Here is a 19,485-nt window from a genome sequence, read left to right as displayed (position 1 = left end):
AAAGGGATGCGCTGCGTGCACGGGCCGCGACCCACCCGGGGGCCAACGGGCCGGCTGACCTCTATGAGGCCCACTGGCCCACCTCGCGTGTGCCCGTAACAACATTGTAAATCCGTGGTTTCATTGATTTGTTACCTTCAGCGCTCGTATAGCTTCAGAACAGCTCTTCACCCTTAAAGGAAAGCTCTTCACCGTTGAAGGAAAGGGTAAATAAAGGCGACATGGTACGTCTCATCAGATTTGTGACGCCACACAGGATTTGGACGCAAGTAACGTATTTTGATAGGCTGCTTAAACATGATAAATTTATTCTATAGTTACATTATAAAGGAATTTACAATCCTAAAATTTAAAAAGAAAGATTTTTTTATGATATATAATATATTTAGGTATGTATACATACATATATGTTAGATTTGGAGAAAACTTCTCGTCGACAGCGGGGTTTTTAAAGACGGATTTGAAAAAAGAAACCTTTTTTGTTTAAACAATAACTAAAATACAGGCATTAGGAAAATGACTTATTACACATCAGTTTCTAATTCATCCCCCTAGTAATCCCGCAATAAGTTGGGAATGAAGGCAAACTAACTTACGATCTCTTTGATTGGTCTTGCGTCATTCCGATACATATTTTTTTTATTGTTTTGGTAACATGAAAATTAAATAACTTTTAGTTACTTCTGTAACCCACAACTAAATTAATAGCAGTACTTTAAATTCTATTAGTATTGTTTAATCCTGATTGGTGTAGGCTTGTCTGTGCCTGGTAAGTCGGTTCGGAATACGACTTCGGAGGCGAGGCGCTGTGGCAGGCGGTGACTTGCTCGCTGCCGGCAGAGCGCCGCTCCTTCGGGCAATATTTGCTCTATGGAGCTGCCACGTGCCCTCATAGCTCCCGCTCGCGGGCCGCTCCATAGAGCACGCGTCTGTAGAACCGTGCGGCGTCTGTCACTTGATGTTGGCCTTGAGTGTAGGTCTCGCTATCACCACGTGAAAATGGCTATAAGGATTTATTCATTTGATTTGTCCCATATATGTTAAAATGCATATAGTCATTTCAAAAATTTACAGAAATACATTTTCTGTACTTTTACAAAAAAAATTCTTTTGGAAAATAAGTTGCCATGAAATACCTAGTTTGTAATAGTACAACAATGATATTGTTACTCTGTAAAAAACATGGCTATGGTTAGTTTTGAATATATGAAATATATATATTTCGAGATAATAATGAGTATTTCTTACGAAGATTGATGCACAATTTTATATTTTGATTGATTTTTTTCATCCAAGCATATTTTATTTTAAAACCACGGAAAATAAATCAATATTAAAAAATTTGACTTTATTTTGTTCTATTATGCTTCTTTACGTGCGCAGTTAACGCTGGAAAAACTACTCAGGAACGGTTTACAAATAACTTTAACTATTTCAGGTAATGGATCAACACAAAGAATAAAAACCCCGGTAAGAATTTGAACCCAGTACTACTGCGAACACTATTTTGTAGTGATACAGTTGTTTGCACGTAAATATATACATTTTTAAATATATGTCGTGTTGCCTGAATATTTCTGTTTCACTTACAAAAAGAAATTACAGTGTAGGTACTATCAGTTGTGTGTGAACGAGACATTCAGCGATAGTTTGTTCACTTCTTTGGGGACGTGGACTGAAATGCAGTGTGAAGTCTCCGGCTACAGGGGAAATATGTCGTCAGAACACGGAACTGCTGACGAAACGAGCGCACTTGATGCAAAACAACAGACGGCACAGTGCTTCCGTTAGTGTGATATGAACCATTATTTTGGTTCGTACAACCAGTCACGTCTCTCAACCCATTTCAGGTCATGATTTTATATTTATATTAATCACTGATCAACTTTAAGACTTTTTGAATTGTTTAACTTTCACGAAATAAAAAATATATACAGTGCATACTTTATGCATAATTAGTTGCCAAAGTTACATTTTTTAACGTTTTTTGGTTGCAAAAATATAAGGAGAATTTAATTTATTGCAGAACTGAAACTTTTTTAGGTTTAACTGCAATGCCACTGGCTACTTCATGATATGGTTTGCATTTATATCACAAAAACTCATTTTATGTTTCTTGGCTGTCAAAATCGTAACAATTTTGATAATTTTGAAATGCCAGGTAAAATTAATTAATATTTTCTGAAAGAAATTGAAACCATTTCTTGATGCTTCCAAATGTGCTGCCTTTTCGTTGTCGGTGCTTCCATATGTGCTGCCTTTTCGTTGGCGGTGCTTCTAAATGTGCTGCCTTTTCGTTTACGGTGCTTCCAAATGAGCTACCTTTTCGTTGGCGGTGCTTCCAAATGTGCTGCCTTTTCGTTGTCGGTGCTTCTAAATGAGCTGCCTTTTCGTTGGCGGTGCTTCCAAATGTGCTGCCTTTTCGTTGGCGGTGCTTCCAAATGTGCTGCATTTTCGTTGGCGGTGCTTCCAAATGTGCTGCCTTTTTGCTGACGGTGCGTCCAAAATTTGGTGCCGTTTTGATGGTGCTTCTATTTCTAATGTTGTTTTGAATTTAGTCTTATAGTAAATTGTTCTTGATTATTCCATCCGGTGCATGGATATAAGCGAGTCCTAGACAGCAGGTCGCTCAGTTTGTTACTGTCGTCGACGGTGTAAGGATCACCTAGTTTATTTCATCAGGTGCATAAGTCGCGTAATTACCTGTTCTTGCGAACTTGATTGCATCTTTACCGACTTTAACGTTGAACTCGATGGACGATGTACCATCGTCTACGGGAACCTTGACGTCAGCGACGACGATGATGGAGCAGATCCCGTTGGCAACGGTGACGACAACACTAGAGGAGACTTCGACAGACATGATACCACCAGCAGAAGAGACTTTAATACCGGTAGTGCTGGCTGTACAGGAAACCTCAACGAACACTGTTTCGCCCTCGATGGAGACTTCAATGGATGACGAATCCTCAACAACTAATGAACATCGATGTCATTACTGTGACAAGATTTTCTCAAACATCAGCAATGCTCGTCGACATGAGAAGGGAGAATGTGCTAAGAACCCTTATCGTAAAATGTTTGGCTGTATTAAGTGTCGCAAGCAATTTACAAGAAATGCTAATTTGAAGCAACACTTGGAGGCATGTAAAGGCCCTGCAGAGCGGCAGAAAGTAAAGGTATCGGTGCAACAACGAGGCATCGATGTGCATAAGAGTATGCCTGGAAATGGTACAACCACAGTTACATCGACATCTGGTTCGGGTTTGTCTTCAACTAGGCATCCTTGCAGCTACTGTGATACTTCGTTCGCATTTTCCCATGATGCACGAAGACATGAGCGGAGCAAATGCATGAAGAATCCTTCTCGCATGAAGTTTCGCTGTGATGAGTGCCTTTAATGGTTTACTCGAATTGATAATTTGCGCCGACATGCGAAAAACTGTAAAGGTGTAGTCCGTGCGCCTACTGCTGAAGTGCCTGCCGTCATTTCACTCATCGCTTTAGATTGGAGACACGGAAGCGTACAAGCAAAAAAACAGATGCGCAGCAACCGATTGCTAAGACGTCTGAACACGGAACTAAACCTAAGACTGTGTTCGGTGCATTACAAGTGAATGATAATGTCTTCTACTTGGCGCAGTCTGCATTTCGTGGAACGTTGAAAGACTACTATTATTTAAATACGTTAGGTGAGACGAAGGTTATTTGTACTTTTCTTGATGATATCAGACAGGACATAATCAATCAGCTTACTGATGACGTAGCAACAAACGGACCTTTGAAATATAACTTGTGGCTGGACTGTATATATGGAAAGCCATATCCGTTAGATCGTTCTGCACAGTGAAGAAATGTGCATTCAAGACTTCGGCTGCAGTAATTTACAGTTCTGACGATGTGAAGCAAACTGTTAAAAACGGTATCCAGAAACTCTGTCAAGAAGAGGAGAACTATGTCAGTAAAGATTCTGGTTGGACTCTGTCTAGTATAAACCGATTGGAGCTAAGAATTAGTCATTTCACACCGATGCGGAACTAAATGATTGATTATAAATTTGCTAGCTTTCGTAAGTGATCCTGTAGTAGAATAGAAATTATGTAATAAATATTATGTTTGTAAAAGAACTTGCGGTGTTTAATTCCTCGAACCTGTTACTATTATGTTAAATTGATGTTATATTTAATTTTTTTGCATCATCCAAGGTCGTACCAAGGACCTTAGTCGATCTAATTAATCAGTACATTGATTGGAAATATATTTAATGATTTCTGAACTTTTTCCCGAATCTCTAGGTTAATTATTACGAATTTCCAAGATGTTGGTCTTGATGGCATAGGATGATGGTAGTAGAGGATTAAAAGTCTCTTTATGATTTTTGAATATGGTTTATTGAAATTATTATTTTTTACATAAAATTAAACATTATTACATTGATCGAGTATCGAACCAAGGACTGGAACTGATCAAATCATTCTGTAAAATGATTGCCAATTTTTTTGGTGAATTTTGGAATTTTTGCCGAATTTCTGGCTACATAATTACACGATTCAAAGATGACGTCCAAATTCCAAGATGGCGGATGCCTCCGTGATAATAAATGATTACTGCACTCTAGCGGGTATGAATTCAACTAACATGTCGTCAGCGCACTCTAGCATGCGATAACAAGATGGTGTCTTCTAGCAGACGAAGACAAGATGGCGGACATGACATCATACTAGTTGATGATATATACCTTGTTATTGGTGGTAGGTCAGTCTGCCTGCAGCCACAGTGAGGGAAGGATCGTTTACCATTTTTTTTGCCCTCACTGGGTTCGAACCGAGGACTCCTAGCTCTGTGCCGAAAAGTTTGTTTTTAATTTTTTTTATTAAAATTCTATTTATTGAATTTTTTTATAAATTTTAATATTTTTTCTTTAAAATCGGATAATAAATTTAAATATGGCGGGCGTAACGAAAATTGCAACAGTGACGTCATTATCTATGACGTCAGAGGCTTATCGGAGGCTGTAGACATGGATGCTTAAGCCTACATATGGACATTTCTAGCTGCTGGTATTTTTAAGGACTAAAACGGGAAATTTTCTCTCGAAACGGGAATTTTTTCCTCGACAACGGGAATTTTTTTTTAAAACGGGAAATTTAGAGTCATTTTGAGCCATTTTTGAGGAATTTTTGCGTCAAAAATGGCCGCCGTGACGTCACAAATCCAAGATGGCGGACCGACAATCATAATCCACGCGCCGACGCCAGGGCTCGGACCGGCCAATACACACTACTTCTATCGATAATGGCAGTGTTCCTGCCTACGAATCGAGCGGATTGATTTCATTTCCTCTGAATTTTTGCCATTTCGTCTCATCGAAAGACGAGCTCATCAACAAAGTGTTCCCGATCCTCATTGCTAACCACAAAAATAACAAATGGTTGAGTGAGCGAGCAATTTTGGTGGCTAAGAACAAATATGTGGATGATTTAAACTTCATAATTCAGAATTAAATCGTTGGTACTCGGCATTCATTCAAATCTATTGACTGTGTTACAAACGAAGACGAAGCCACCAACTATCCAACTGACTTTAAATTCTTGCATGTGCCTGGCTTACTACCACACAATTTACAACTGAAGGTTGGCTCGGTAGTCATCATGCTTCGAAATATAAACCAACCAAAACTATGCAATTGAACGCGTTTAGTGATAAAACTGATGATCAATGTGATTCACGCAATGATACTCAAAGGAAAATTTAAAGGTGTGGAAGTTCTCATTCCGAGGATTCCGAGGATTCCGATGATCCCAACCAATATTCCCTTTGATTTTAAACAAATTCAATTTCCGATTCGTCTTGCATTCACCATGAGGATTAACAAATTACAAGGCCAATAATTAAGTTTATTGTGGTCTGAATCGAGAAAATGTATGTTTTTCTCATGGTACGTGGCATGTTCACGTGTCGGCAAACCAGCCGCTTTATTTGTTCTTGCGCCTGATAACAAAACGAAAATTTTTGTATATAACAAAGTGCTTCACTGAAGAGAATCAACCCGAGTGCAACCCATGCAGCAAAATACTTAGCTTCATTAAAGCAAACGTCTTGCTGACACGCTATTGAAATACTTGATATTTGTACTTTTATTGAATTTTTAGAATTCATTTTATTACATTAATAAAATCATAAATTAAGGTTAGCCAAAAGTTAACACGACATTCATTGACTGTAGGCGGTACGAAGTTCGCCGGGTCAGCTAGTATATATATATATATATATATATATATATATATATATATATATATATATATATATATATAGAGCGAGAGAGAGATAGAGACGGAGAGATAAGTTGAGATAGAGCGAGGTATAAAGAATGAAATGGGTTGGATAAAGAGATATACCTATAGTTGTATAGATCTATATAGACTTATATATAGATTTAGAGATAATGGGAAGTATATATGTATATATAAAGAGATAAATAGAGAGAGATACATAGATGTTTATAGATGTAGATAGAGATAAATATATAGAGAGAGATGGATATATGATTTGTATATGTGGAACTACTTCAAACATATTACAAAACAAAACTGGATGAGGCATTGCAATGCAGGCCGAGCATTAGCTAGATAATGAAATCTTTTCAATATTAGTATTCTCTTATTTTTCAGCTTTTTTCTATATTGCTTTATAAAGTATAAATTACACACAGACCAGGTAAATAACTATAAACTGGCAGAACAACGACTGTCGGGATTTGAAAGTGATATAAATTAATTTGCACACTTGACATTCAAATTAAGAACACAATAATTACTAACTACACCCTGTGTTCAGCCCGGGCAACGCCGGGTATTGCAGCTAGTGATTTATAATCTAAAGTGATAATGATTTTGGGTACCGATAATAAACACACAAAACTACCAACCACAATTTTTATATTTTAAGAAATTCAACCGCTAGTGGTGAAAAAGGGGTAGGTATGTTTTTAAGAATAATATCACATAATAAAATTTAGCGTATTAAATAATTTTGGGTACCAATAAAAGAAATACGATAACTGCCAACCGGATGTATTATATTTTTTCCAAATTTATCCCTTAAGGGGGAAAAATGTTTTTTTAAAAATAATAATTATATCTCCGAATATAATAAAGCGTAGTAAATAATTTTGGTACTAATAAAAACAATACGATAACTTCCAAACAAAAATTTTATATTTTTCAAAATTCATTCATCACCTAAAGGGTAAAGTAAGTTTTTAAGAATAATAATTTTATCTCCGAATTAAATTAAGCGTAACAAATGATATTGGATACCAATAATGAACATACGAAAACTACAAACCACAATTTTTATATTTTGCGAAATGCAACTCCTAAGGGGTGAAAAAGGGGTATGTTTTTAATAATAATAATTTTATCTCCGAATTTAATTGAGCGTAACAAATGATACTAGGTACCAATTAAAAACATATGAGAACTACCAATCCCGATTATTATATTTTGCAAAATTCAACCCTTAAGGGGCTGCAAAACTAGTATGTTATTAAAATTAATAATTATATCTCCGAATTTAATAATATTGGGTACCAAAACTAAACATACGAAAATTACCAAACAAAGTTTTATATTTTGCGGAATGCAACTCCCAAGGGTTGAAAAAGATAAATATGGTTTTGAGATTAATAATTATATCGCCGAATAAAATTAAGAACATTAAATTATTTTTGTTACAATAGTAAAAATAAGAAAACAATCATCCACAATTATACCTCATTTTGTTTATCATTTACCTAAAAATGGATTGAAGATTATCTTAATATATATAAATCTCGTGTCACAATGTTTGTCCTCAATGGACTCCTAAACCACTTAACCGATTTCGATGAAAATTGGCATTTAGGTGTAATATTTTCCAACTTGAGAGATAGGATAGTTTTTATTTCGAATAATGGTCTTAATCTTATAATTTTAGAGTTTTCTAATGTGATGTATGTATGAGTTGGCAGAAAATCACCACGGCAACGGCTGTAGCATTGTTGATGCTTCATTCGTCTCCATGGCAACGACTATTTCATTGTTAGTGTAGTCCTCATCACTCATTAAATACAGACCACCAATTTTTAGATATATACAGGTAAATAACTATACACTGGTAGAACAAAGTCGGTCGGGATTTGAAAGTGATATAAATTATTCAAATTAAGAAGACAATTACTAACTACATCTGATTTCTAAAAAGGTCCCCTTCACCAAGTCAACTGATTTCGATGAAAATGGGCATTTATGTGTAATTTTTTCCAACTTGAGAGATAGGGTAGTTTTTATTTCGATCAATGGTCTTAAAAATTTATTATTAATAATAAACTGATCATCAATGTTGATTGGTGTTTAAGCCCGGGAAACAGTGGGCACTTCGTCTCCATGACAACGTTGCGTGCTCGAGAGTCGGGAAACCATCGGTGCTATTCGTTTTTTCTTCGGTACATCACAAAGCATTGTATTAAATATTTGTCAAAATTAATTAATTTTCATTTTATTTCATTTATTATAACTGTAAATAAGAGATTTGGTCTCATTTCCCCCCCCCCCCCCCCCCAATTAATACAACCGTGTGAAGCCGGATCGGGCAGCTAGTCTACTATATAAAAATAAGTCGGGTTTTCCTTCCTGACGCTATAACTCCAGAACGCACGAACCGATTTCCACGGTTTTGCAGTCGTTGGAAAGGTCTCGGGCTCCGTGAGGTTTATAGCAAAGAAAATTCAGGAAAAATTCAGGACAAACTAACATTTTAAGTAGATGGCGCCGGTGCGTGATACATTGTTTGACAGCTACTCATTGTTCTCTGCTCAGTTAATTTCATGTGACAAACCGGTATTGTGTTCACTGTGAAATTGTGAAAAAAAAGAAAAAAAAATAAGTTATTCGTTTCCTAACATTTCAATTGGAAACCATCAAATCAACTACTCATTGTTCTCTGCTCAGTTAATTTCATGTGACAAACCGGTATTGTGTTTACTGTGAAATTGTGAAAAAAAAAGAAAAAAAAAGTTATTCGTTTCCTAACATTTCAATTGGAAACCATCAAATCAACTACTCATTGTTCTCTGCTCAGTTAATTTCATGTGACAAACCGGTATTGTGTTTACTGTGAAATTGTGAAAAAAAAAGTAAAAAAAAAACATATAACGTATATTGTGCAAATTTTTATTCAATTTCAACAGCAGGCATTTGTCTTTAAGGTCGTAAGTTGAACTGTGTAAATTATGTGGATCGTGCATTTGAGGTTAAATTCACCACTCTGTCCATAGCCCAAAATGCCTAGAGGACGACGTGCCAACATCGGCCGCCGCACAAGACATGCAAGCCAGCAACAAGTGTATTCACAGAACTTAAGCGAAGAAAGACAAAATATAATAAGAGAAAATTCCCGATTGAGACAACGCGTGAGCACACGAAGATCATTGGCATCATACAATCGCTTGGCATTCCAATATGATCCCACTTGCGAACTACAGTGATGATGAAAATTTAGATATTGGACCAATTACGACTATATGCCGATATTGCAATGCGTTAAAGTTCAAAAGAGAAACGGCTGGATTGTGCTGCGCAAGTGGAAAAGTCAAACTGGATCCATTACTTACACCACCACAGCCACTGAAACCATTGTTCGATGGAAGTGATCCCGATTCCAGCCATTTTCTTCAACACATCCTTGAATACAATAACTGCTTTCGCATGACTTCCTTTGGAGCTAATATCATTCGAGAAGGCGGCTTCATGCCGACTTGCAAGGTAAAGTATCACTCACACCAACACAAAGAATTGCAATACATAACAACTACATATACACCACACACTACACCATCACACGATCAGAAGTTACACCGTATTCTTAAACAAATGATTGTTTGCAATTACAGATACAAGGACAAATATATCATTTGCATGGTTCAATGGTGCCAACACTAGATGAACCGCATCAATTTCTGCAAATATATTTCATTTCGTCGATGGTGGATCAGCTGAATGTGCGGTGCAATATACAGGGAACACAACAGTTAAAGAGACGAATTATTGAACAGTTGCAAGTGGTTAATATGTTCAAAACAGCATTGGAACGAATGCCATCGGATACGCACAAATTTGTCATAAAAGCGGATTGTACCCCAACAGGTGAACCTGTGCGAAGATTCAATGCACCCACCGTTAATGATGTTGCTGCAATTATTGTTGGCGATCCAACTAAATAGCGAGACATTGTCGTTCAGCGAAGAAGCAATATCATGCATCGTGTAAACGAGACACATCGTTTGTACGATGCGTTACAATATCCAATCATTTATTGGCAAGGGCAAGACGGATACGACATCACGTTGAAGATGGTCGATCCAATTACAGGTACAATATTCACACACTAATTATTGCTATTATTGCTATTATTGGTTGTCGCAATGACAATTAACAAGTCGCAAGGCCAATCGCTTAGTGTTTGCGGAATAAATTTAGAAAATCATTGTTTTTCACATGGACAGTTATACGTTGCGTGTTCACGAGTTGGGAAACCATCCGCTTTGTTTGTGTTAACGTCAGACCAAAAAACAAAAAATGTGGTTTACCAAAGAGCACTTCAATGAAACGGATAATTTGCGGACACGTATAACGCTTCGATTCAGTATTTACTTTGGATTCACTTTCATTTACTTAGAGAAGTTCAACTAAATAACACTTCATTTTTGTAATCGAAATGAATTCATTACTGTTGTGAAATGAAATAAAATTTTTCCTTTTCAAATATAAAACAAAAAAAAAAAATTTCTTCATCTTTTAATCACCAAACAAAATGTTACATAAAACAAAGACATTTGGTGGCGAAACGGAGTTCTCCGGGTTTGCTAGTTAATTATATTTCTTAAGCTAACCAAGCATAACAAAGGTAAAAGGGACCAATAATAAACATACGAAATTTACAAACTACAATATTATCATTTTGCGAAATACAACCCCTAAGGGGTGAAAACGGGTAGTATGGTTTTAAAGTTAATAATTATATTTCTGAAATAAATTAAGCATAATAAATTATTTTGGGTACCAATAATAAATATACGAAAATTACCAAACACAATTTTATTAGTTTGCGAAATTAAAACCCTAAGGTTGGTAAAAGGGGCAGGTGTTTTTTTTAAAACTTAAACTAACACTTAAAATCAATGAGAATAAGAAGTAAGATACTAAAAAAATACTTGCATCTAGAGTTAAGTATAGCTTATTTTTTTGCGTTTATTCCAATTAGGCTTTTAATGGTAGTGAAAACGGGGCAAGTCTTCATTTATTTAAAAAAAAAAATCTTACCTTCGGTACTAATTAAAACGTAAATTAATGGTAAAAATAATAAAATATTTACATTTTATTCAACTTATTTGCTAGATTCCACCGCTAAGGGGTTTGGTTGAAAGAAAAAAAAGCATATTTCCGAATCTTCTTTAAGCACATTGAGTTACAAATAGTATTTTTTTAAGTTTTCTGGATTTCGTCTTTTAAGGATGTGAGAAGGAAGTAAGTTATGTTTTAACATTAAAAATTCATATCTCCATAACAAAAAAAACTGGATGTAAGAATCTTAGCACAAATATTGCAAAAAATTAATTAGGTAAAATAATTTTGCCATTTTTCGATATTCGACCACAAAAGCAGTGAAACGTGGACGCGTTAGTTTTTATAGTAATAAATCATATATATAAGCAAATTAAGAAATTAAGATAAACCTGAGCAAGAATAACGAAAAACATTATGATTTAATATCGTGTTCTAACCTTTAAAAATTTTCCACATTCGATCGCAAAAGAGTTGAAAAGGCTGTCTTTTTTATTATAAAAGTCGTATATCTGAACCTAATCAAGCAGGGTCTAAGTTAGGTGGTATGATTTATAAACATGCAAAATCTACCAACTATTTTTTATAAATTGCTGAAGTTCTACGTTTTAAAATGTGAATTATTGTAAATATAGTTTTAACATTAAAAAAAATAATATATTTTCATCGAATCAAACTTAATTTAAAATACTGAAAATGATAAATAAACATACTTTCAGCTACCTACTTTTATTCAAAGTTTTCCGAAATAACACCTATTATTAACAAGGGTTAATATTATTTAACAAAAAAGTTCGTTATTAAATCAGTATTGGCCAGATAAATCTAAACTAATTTAAATATACGTTTATTATATATATATATTTTGGAATTAATATATGGGGTAAAAATAAGTTAAGTTTTTTGTTTAGTTAATGGATATTTTCATATTTACTTAATTCTGAATTCTTACATTGGCATTCGCATGGGAAAAGAGGAAAGGGGTAAAAATCTGGGGATATTATTTAAGTACCTAATACTAAGCAAGCATACAAAGAATAAACTTATACGTTAATAGTCTTTATTACAAATAAAGATGCAATTGTATCCAGCATCCTTAAATAATGGAAGGTATTTGTAATAAGGTGAAATTATTTAATAATTCTATGAATATCTCTAACGATAGTAAATGAAAGTTTCAATGTAAGTGATGACATAAACATAGTTGAAATGAAATATGTGCTTATTTAACAAATTTTTAAATTATTTACCTCATAAAATGAAAAGGAAGTAAGTGTGACTTCATTAGGGTAAAAACTTAAATTTAAAATACCCCTGACACTGAAATTCTCACGTGACGCTACTATTAGTAATTAAAATGCATTAAACACTATTATCGAATTTTATCAATGCTTTGTTTTTGTAGTCTATACCGTACTGCACCATCACTACCATAATGCATCAGGTCAAGGTTACCATGTTCTTGCAGTAGTATTGACGTAACAGGATACTAAATTTCTAATCGATCAGACCCGCAGAAAGTTGCTCACATCCCATCATTAACTAAATACAAACTCGAACACTCTAAAACCGAAGTTTTAAAATCAGATACTTGATCTATACTAAAAATTATAAAGGCCTTCGCATATCCACTTTAAAAATTATCATTCTCAAACGTTTTGTTGTGAAATAAATTTTTATGCACCTGAAAAACTATAGTGTACATTTATTAATTAAAAATGTTTGGAATTAACCACGTACTTTTTTTTTTCAATGGTAAGATTTAAGCAATACCCTGAAACTGCGCGAGCGAAGCCGTGGGTTTTAAGCTAGTTTATAATAAAAATGTAGTTCAGCTTCAACTTCAAAGATGTATACCAGCCTTAGAAGAAAGCACATTAGGCCATAAGTCTTACAGAGGTTTCAACGAGATGAACCTGCAGCTGAAGTGTGTCGGTCGAGTTCAACCCACTCTGTAAAGTGACAGGTCGCTCTCGCGGTCCAGACAGGTCACGGGAGGTCACCAGACACTGGTCATCGATCAGCCGGGAGACGCCCTAGCAGGAGGCGTGTCCCACGTCTGGGACATGAAACCAAACATTTCACATGCGGCGTAAATCTAGCCAATAACCAGCTCTTGATCACGCATGTTTCAAACCCAAGCGACGGATCATTACGACGATTAGAAAACGTAACATCTTTGATAAATTTGGCCGCGTGGCCTTATGCTAGAGGCGATTGTATAAAACATTGGAGACGTTCTGAGAGAGTAGATTTTGCGTCAAAGTATTCCTCAAAATAATTGATATCCTGGCTACCCTTTCGTTTAGATTAAATCTATTTTGTAGAAGCCGTAATTGGTTTGGGCGAATCACAAATGGTAAGACGCACATTCTCATTGGCTGGCCGCGTGAAGAATGATATTCCCTAAAAGTAAAGAAGTGAAGACAATACGAAAACAAGGATCATAGTTCTACAAGACGCCAAATGTTACACGCTCTGTCAGTAAATGGGGTGGTTGGGGGTGGATTGAGGGGGGGGGGAGACACCAGACTAAGAGCACATCAGTCACTTCCGTCTGGCTCACTAGTAAACCAACAAAGTACAGTTTCACAACACACACGAGCGGGTAGCCGAGCAAAACATGAGACAGATGAGGAAGAGGGGATATATTCTGTAACCACAACACGTCATCTCTGCCCTCGATATCCAGGGCTGTCACTCTTTCTCCCCTTCGTAGCCCACACACGTCCAACAGGAAAGCTGTTAGGTTTATTTATTTGGCTTTTAGTTTGGTCGACAGCGAGGCCATTAGAAATGGACAAACACAACGAAACCAACACAGAGTCAGATGAAGGAACAACCCGAGATTGCGTGCAAGGAGCCATCCAGCACTTGCCTGGAAGGCAAAACCACGGTCAACTAGAATCAGACTGACAAGTGGTGGCGTCTTTTCAATGCCACGCTCAAGTGAATCAGTGAAAAGTTTCCAATAATTTATAATATATTGAGTAAAGGTGATGAAGCTAAGTCAAGAGTAGTAATGAATTAATTTTTGACATATATAAATTAAGTACTTATCATTGAACAGTGTTAAATCTAAAAAAAGACTAAAACTTCTAGTATAGTGGTTAAATCTAAGTACTTAAACCATCTCGTAATATTCCGTTTTATTCAAGGTCTCGGTAGGCAAAGAGTGATCTCATTACGAAAAAAGAGTTGAAAAAAAAACGAGGGAGGCTGAATGGGGCGTTTAATAAACTCTTTAATTATTTAGAGGTAACATCTAGTAACAGAGACGATAAAGAGTGATGAATGGGAATGAGCACTGACGGAAAGTCAATTGCGGAGGGAGGGTAAATACAACAGCTCGAAGCATCTGCCACTTGCGAGGAAACCCGGGCTCGACCCTGGCGGACTCACACCCGCACCTCCCTGTCGGGAGACGAGTGATGTGACCTCTCAGCCACTCAGCTCATTGAGCCATCCTCATTCGCCACATAGAGCCACGTAGTTGTGGTGGTCTATGCATGTCCTCAGCTCTCAGCGTCATAAGAAGCATACGCAGTATTTCATTTCAGGGTGGGGAGGGGGTACTCTTTCCATGCTGTTTGCTTCCAAATAGGTACAATCATTTTGTTAGATGAATTTCTGGATTTGGTTTTTTTATTTCATATGATTTCAGGGGAGAGGATACATCCCCCCTCCTACGAACGTCCCTGATCGTCACTAACGATTCCAGTGACGAGAAGATGACAAAGGCGGGCTAGTCGCTGCAGGAGCGCTGGTCTACTCACGCCGCCGTGTCTCCCGCGTCGTCCTCGTCGCCATCCTCACCATCGTAGAAGACATCGTCGTCGCTCGAGTCCTGCTCGTCCGCCGCCTTCCTGCGCGCCTCCTCCTCCGCCAGGAAGCGAGCCTTCGGGACCACCACGTCCCTGGAACCAGAACCAGCCCTAGTCAGACACCAGCACGCCACCAACACACTCCTTGCACTTCTGCCAGGAAACACAACATTCCGGCAACACTATGTCCCTGGAACCAGCACCAGCCCTAGTCGGATAACAGCACGCCACCACCACACTCCTTACACTACTGACAGGAAACACAACATCCGGCAACACTATGTCCCTGGAATCAGCACCAGCCCTAGTCGGACACCAGCACGCCACCACCACACTCCTTGCACTTCTGCCAGGAAACACAAAATTCCGGCAACACTATGTCCCTGGAACCAGCACCAGCCCTAGTCGGACACCAGCACGCCACCACCACACTCCTTACACTACTGACAGGAAACACAACATTCCGGCAACACTATGTCCCTGGAACCAGCACCAGCCCTAGTCAGACACCAGCACGCCACCACCACACTCCTTGCACTTCTGCCAGGAAACACAACATTCCGGCAACACTATGTCCCTGGAACCAGCACCAGCCCTAGTCGGACACCAGCACGCCACCACCACACTCATTACACTACTGACAGGAAACACAACATTCCGGCAACACTATGTCCCTGGAACCAGCACCAGCCCTAGTCGGACACCAGCACGCCACCACCACACTCCTTGCACTTCTGCCAGGAAACACAACATTCCGGCAACACTATGTCCCTGGAACCAGCACCAGCCCTAGTCGGACACCAGCACGCCACCACCATACTCCTTGCACTTCTGCCAGGAAACACAACATTCCGGCAACACTATGTCCCTGGAACCAGCACCAGCCCTAGTCGGACACCAGCACGCCACCACCACACTCCTTGCACTTCTGCCAGGAAACACAACATTCCGGCTACACTATGTCCCTGGAACCAGCACCAGCCCTAGTCGGACACCAGCACGCCACCACCACACTCATTACACTACTGACAGGAAACACAACATTCCGGCAACACTATGTCCCTGGAACCAGCACCAGCCCTAGTCAGACACCAGCACCGCACCACCACACTCCTTGCACTTCTGCCAGGAAACACAACATTCCGGCAACACTATGTCCCTGGAACCAGCACCAGCCCTAGTCGGACACCAGCACGCCACCACCACACTCATTACACTACTGACAGGAAACACAACATTCAGGCAACACTATGTCCCTGGAACCAGCACCAGCCCTAGTCGAACACCAGCACGCCACCACCACACTCCTTGCACTTCTGCCAGGAAACACAACATTCCCAAAACACTATGTCCCTGGAACCAGCACCAGCCCTAGTCGGACACCAGCACGCCACCACCACACTCCTTGCACTTCTGCCAGGAAACACAACATTCCGGCAACACTATGTCCCTGGAACCAGCACCAGCCCTAGTCGGACACCAGCACGCCACCACCACACTCCTTGCACTTCTGCCAGGAAACACAACATTCCCAAAACACTATGTCCCTGGAACCAGCACCAGCCCTAGTCGGACACCAGCACGCCACCACCACACTCATTACACTACTGACAGGAAACACAACATTCCGGCAACACTATGTCCCTGGAACCAGCACCAGCCCTAGTCAGACACCAGCACCGCACCACCACACTCCTTGCACTTCTGCCAGGAAACACAACATTCCGGCAACACTATGTCCCTGGAACCAGCACCAGCCCTAGTCGGACACCAGCACGCCACCACCACACTCATTACACTACTGACAGGAAACACAACATTCCGGCAACACTATGTCCTTGGAACCAGCACCAGCCCTAGTCGGACACCAGCACGCCACCACCACACTCATTACACTACTGACAGGAAACACAACATTCTGGCAACACTATGTCCCTAGAACCAGCACCAGCCCTAGTCGGACACCAGCACGCCCCCACCACACTCATTACACTACTGACAGGAAACACAACATTCCGGCAACACTATGTCCCTGGAACCAGCACCAGCCCTAGTCGGACACCAGCACGCCACCACCACACTCATTACACTACTGACAGGAAACACAACATTCCGGCAACACTATGTCCCTGGAACCAGCACCAGCCCTAGTCGGACACCAGCACGCCACCACCACACTCATTACACTACTGACAGGAAACACAACATTCCGGCAACACTATGTCCCTGGAACCAGCACCAGCCCTAGTCAGACACCAGCACGCCACCACCACACTCCTTGCACTTCTGCCAGGAAACACAACATTCCGGCAACACTATGTCCCTGGAACCAGCACCAGCCCTAGTCGGACACCAGCACGCCACCACCACACTCATTACACTACTGACAGGAAACACAACATTCCGGCAACACTATGTCCCTGGAACCAGCACCAGCCCTAGTCGGACACCAGCACGCCCCCACCACACTCATTACACTACTGACAGGAAACACAACATTCCGGCAACACTATGTCCCTGGAACCAGCACCAGCCCTAGTCGGACACCAGCACGCCACCACCACACTCATTACACTACTGACAGGAAACACAACATTCCGGCAACACTATGTCCCTGGAACCAGCACCAGCCCTAGTCGGACACCAGCACGCCACCACCACACTCCTTACACTACTGACAGGAAACACAACATTCCGGCAACACTATGTCACTGGAACAAGCACCAGCCCTAGTCAGACACCAGCATGCAACCCCCAACACTCCTTACACTTCTGCCAGGAACACAACATTCCGGCAAAACTATGTCCCTGGAACCAGCACCAGCCCTAGTCGAACACCAGCACGCCACCACCACACTCATTACACTACTGACAGGAAACACAACATTCCGGCAACACTATGTCCCTGGAACCAGCATCAGCCCTAGTCGGACACCAGCACGCCACCACCACACTCATTACACTACTGACAGGAAACACAACATTCCGGCAACACTATGTCCCTGGAACCAGCACCAGCCCTAGTCGGACACCAGCACGCCACCACCACATTCATTACACTACTGACAGGAAACACAACATTCCGGCAACACTATGTCCCTGGAACCAGCACCCGCCCTAGTCGGACACCAGCACGCCACCACCACACTCATTACACTACTGACAGGAAACACAACATTCCGGCAACACTATGTCCCTGGAACCAGCACCAGCCCTAGTCGGACACCAGCACGCCACCACCACACTCATTACACTACTGACAGGAAACACAACATTCCGGCAACACTATGTCCCTGGAACCAGCACCAGCCCTGGTCGGAAACCAGCACGCCACCACCACACTCCTTACACTACTGACAGGAAACACAACATTCCGGCAACACTATGTCACTGGAACAAGCACCAGCCCTAGTCAGACACCAGCATGCAACCCCCAACACTCCTTACACTTCTGCCAGGAAACACAACATTCCGGCAACACTATGTCCCTGGAACCAGCACCAGCCCTAGTCGGACACCAGCACGCCACCACCACACTCATTACACTACTGACAGGAAACACAACATTCCGGCAACACTATGTCCCTGGAACCAGCACCAGCCCTAGTCGGACACCAGCACGCCACCACCACACTCATTACACTACTGACAGGAAACATAACATTCCGGCAACACTATGTCCCTGGAACCAGCACCAGCCCTAGTCGGACACCAGCACACCACTACAACACTCCTTGCACTTCTGCCAGGAAACACAACATTCCGGCAACACTATGTCCCTGGAACCAACACCAGCCCTAGTCAGACACCAGCACGCCACCACCACACTCCTTACACTTCTGCCAGGAAACACAACATTCCGGCAGTGGCGGATCCAGGATTTTGTTTTGGGAGGGGCTTGACCCAGCTGAGGCTAGGCTTTATCAAGGCAAACACTAAAACAATAGTGGACCCAGATGCTTTTGGAGGGGGCTTGAGCCCCTTAGCCCCCCCTCTGGATCCGCTACTGCATTCCGGCAACACTATGTCCCTGGAACAAGCACCAGCCCTAGTCAGACACCAGCTTGCCACCCCCAACACTCCTTACACTTCTGCCAGGAAACACAACATTCCGGCAACACTATGTCCCTGGAACCAGCACCAGCCCTAGTCAGACACCAGCACGCCACCACCACACTCCTTACACTTCTGCCAGAAAACACAACGTTCCGGCAACACTATGTCCCTGTAACCAGCACCAGCCCTAGTTAGACACCAGCACGCCACCACCACAATCCTTA

The 19,485-nt window shown here is 40.5% G+C and overlaps 1 protein-coding gene across 2 annotated transcripts in view; it reads right to left on the bottom strand.

Moving 5' to 3' along the window:
• The window catches only part of LOC134533265 (proteoglycan Cow), a 348,711-nt gene that overhangs the window by 40,371 nt on the left and 288,855 nt on the right, over positions 1–19,485 (bottom strand). For both annotated transcript variants that reach the window (XM_063370705.1, XM_063370704.1), the window contains exon 4: positions 15,158–15,298. In XM_063370705.1, coding sequence (XP_063226775.1) covers positions 15,158–15,298 — 141 coding nt within the window. The remainder of the gene's footprint in view (positions 1–15,157; positions 15,299–19,485) is intronic.

The sequence above is a fragment of the Bacillus rossius genome, chromosome 6, assembly GCF_032445375.1.
Source record: "Bacillus rossius redtenbacheri isolate Brsri chromosome 6, Brsri_v3, whole genome shotgun sequence".
NCBI classification, from domain to species: Eukaryota; Metazoa; Arthropoda; class Insecta; order Phasmatodea; family Bacillidae; genus Bacillus; species Bacillus rossius.
The sequence above is the reverse complement of the archived record's forward strand: the minus strand, read 5'-3'. Positions and strand labels throughout refer to the sequence as shown.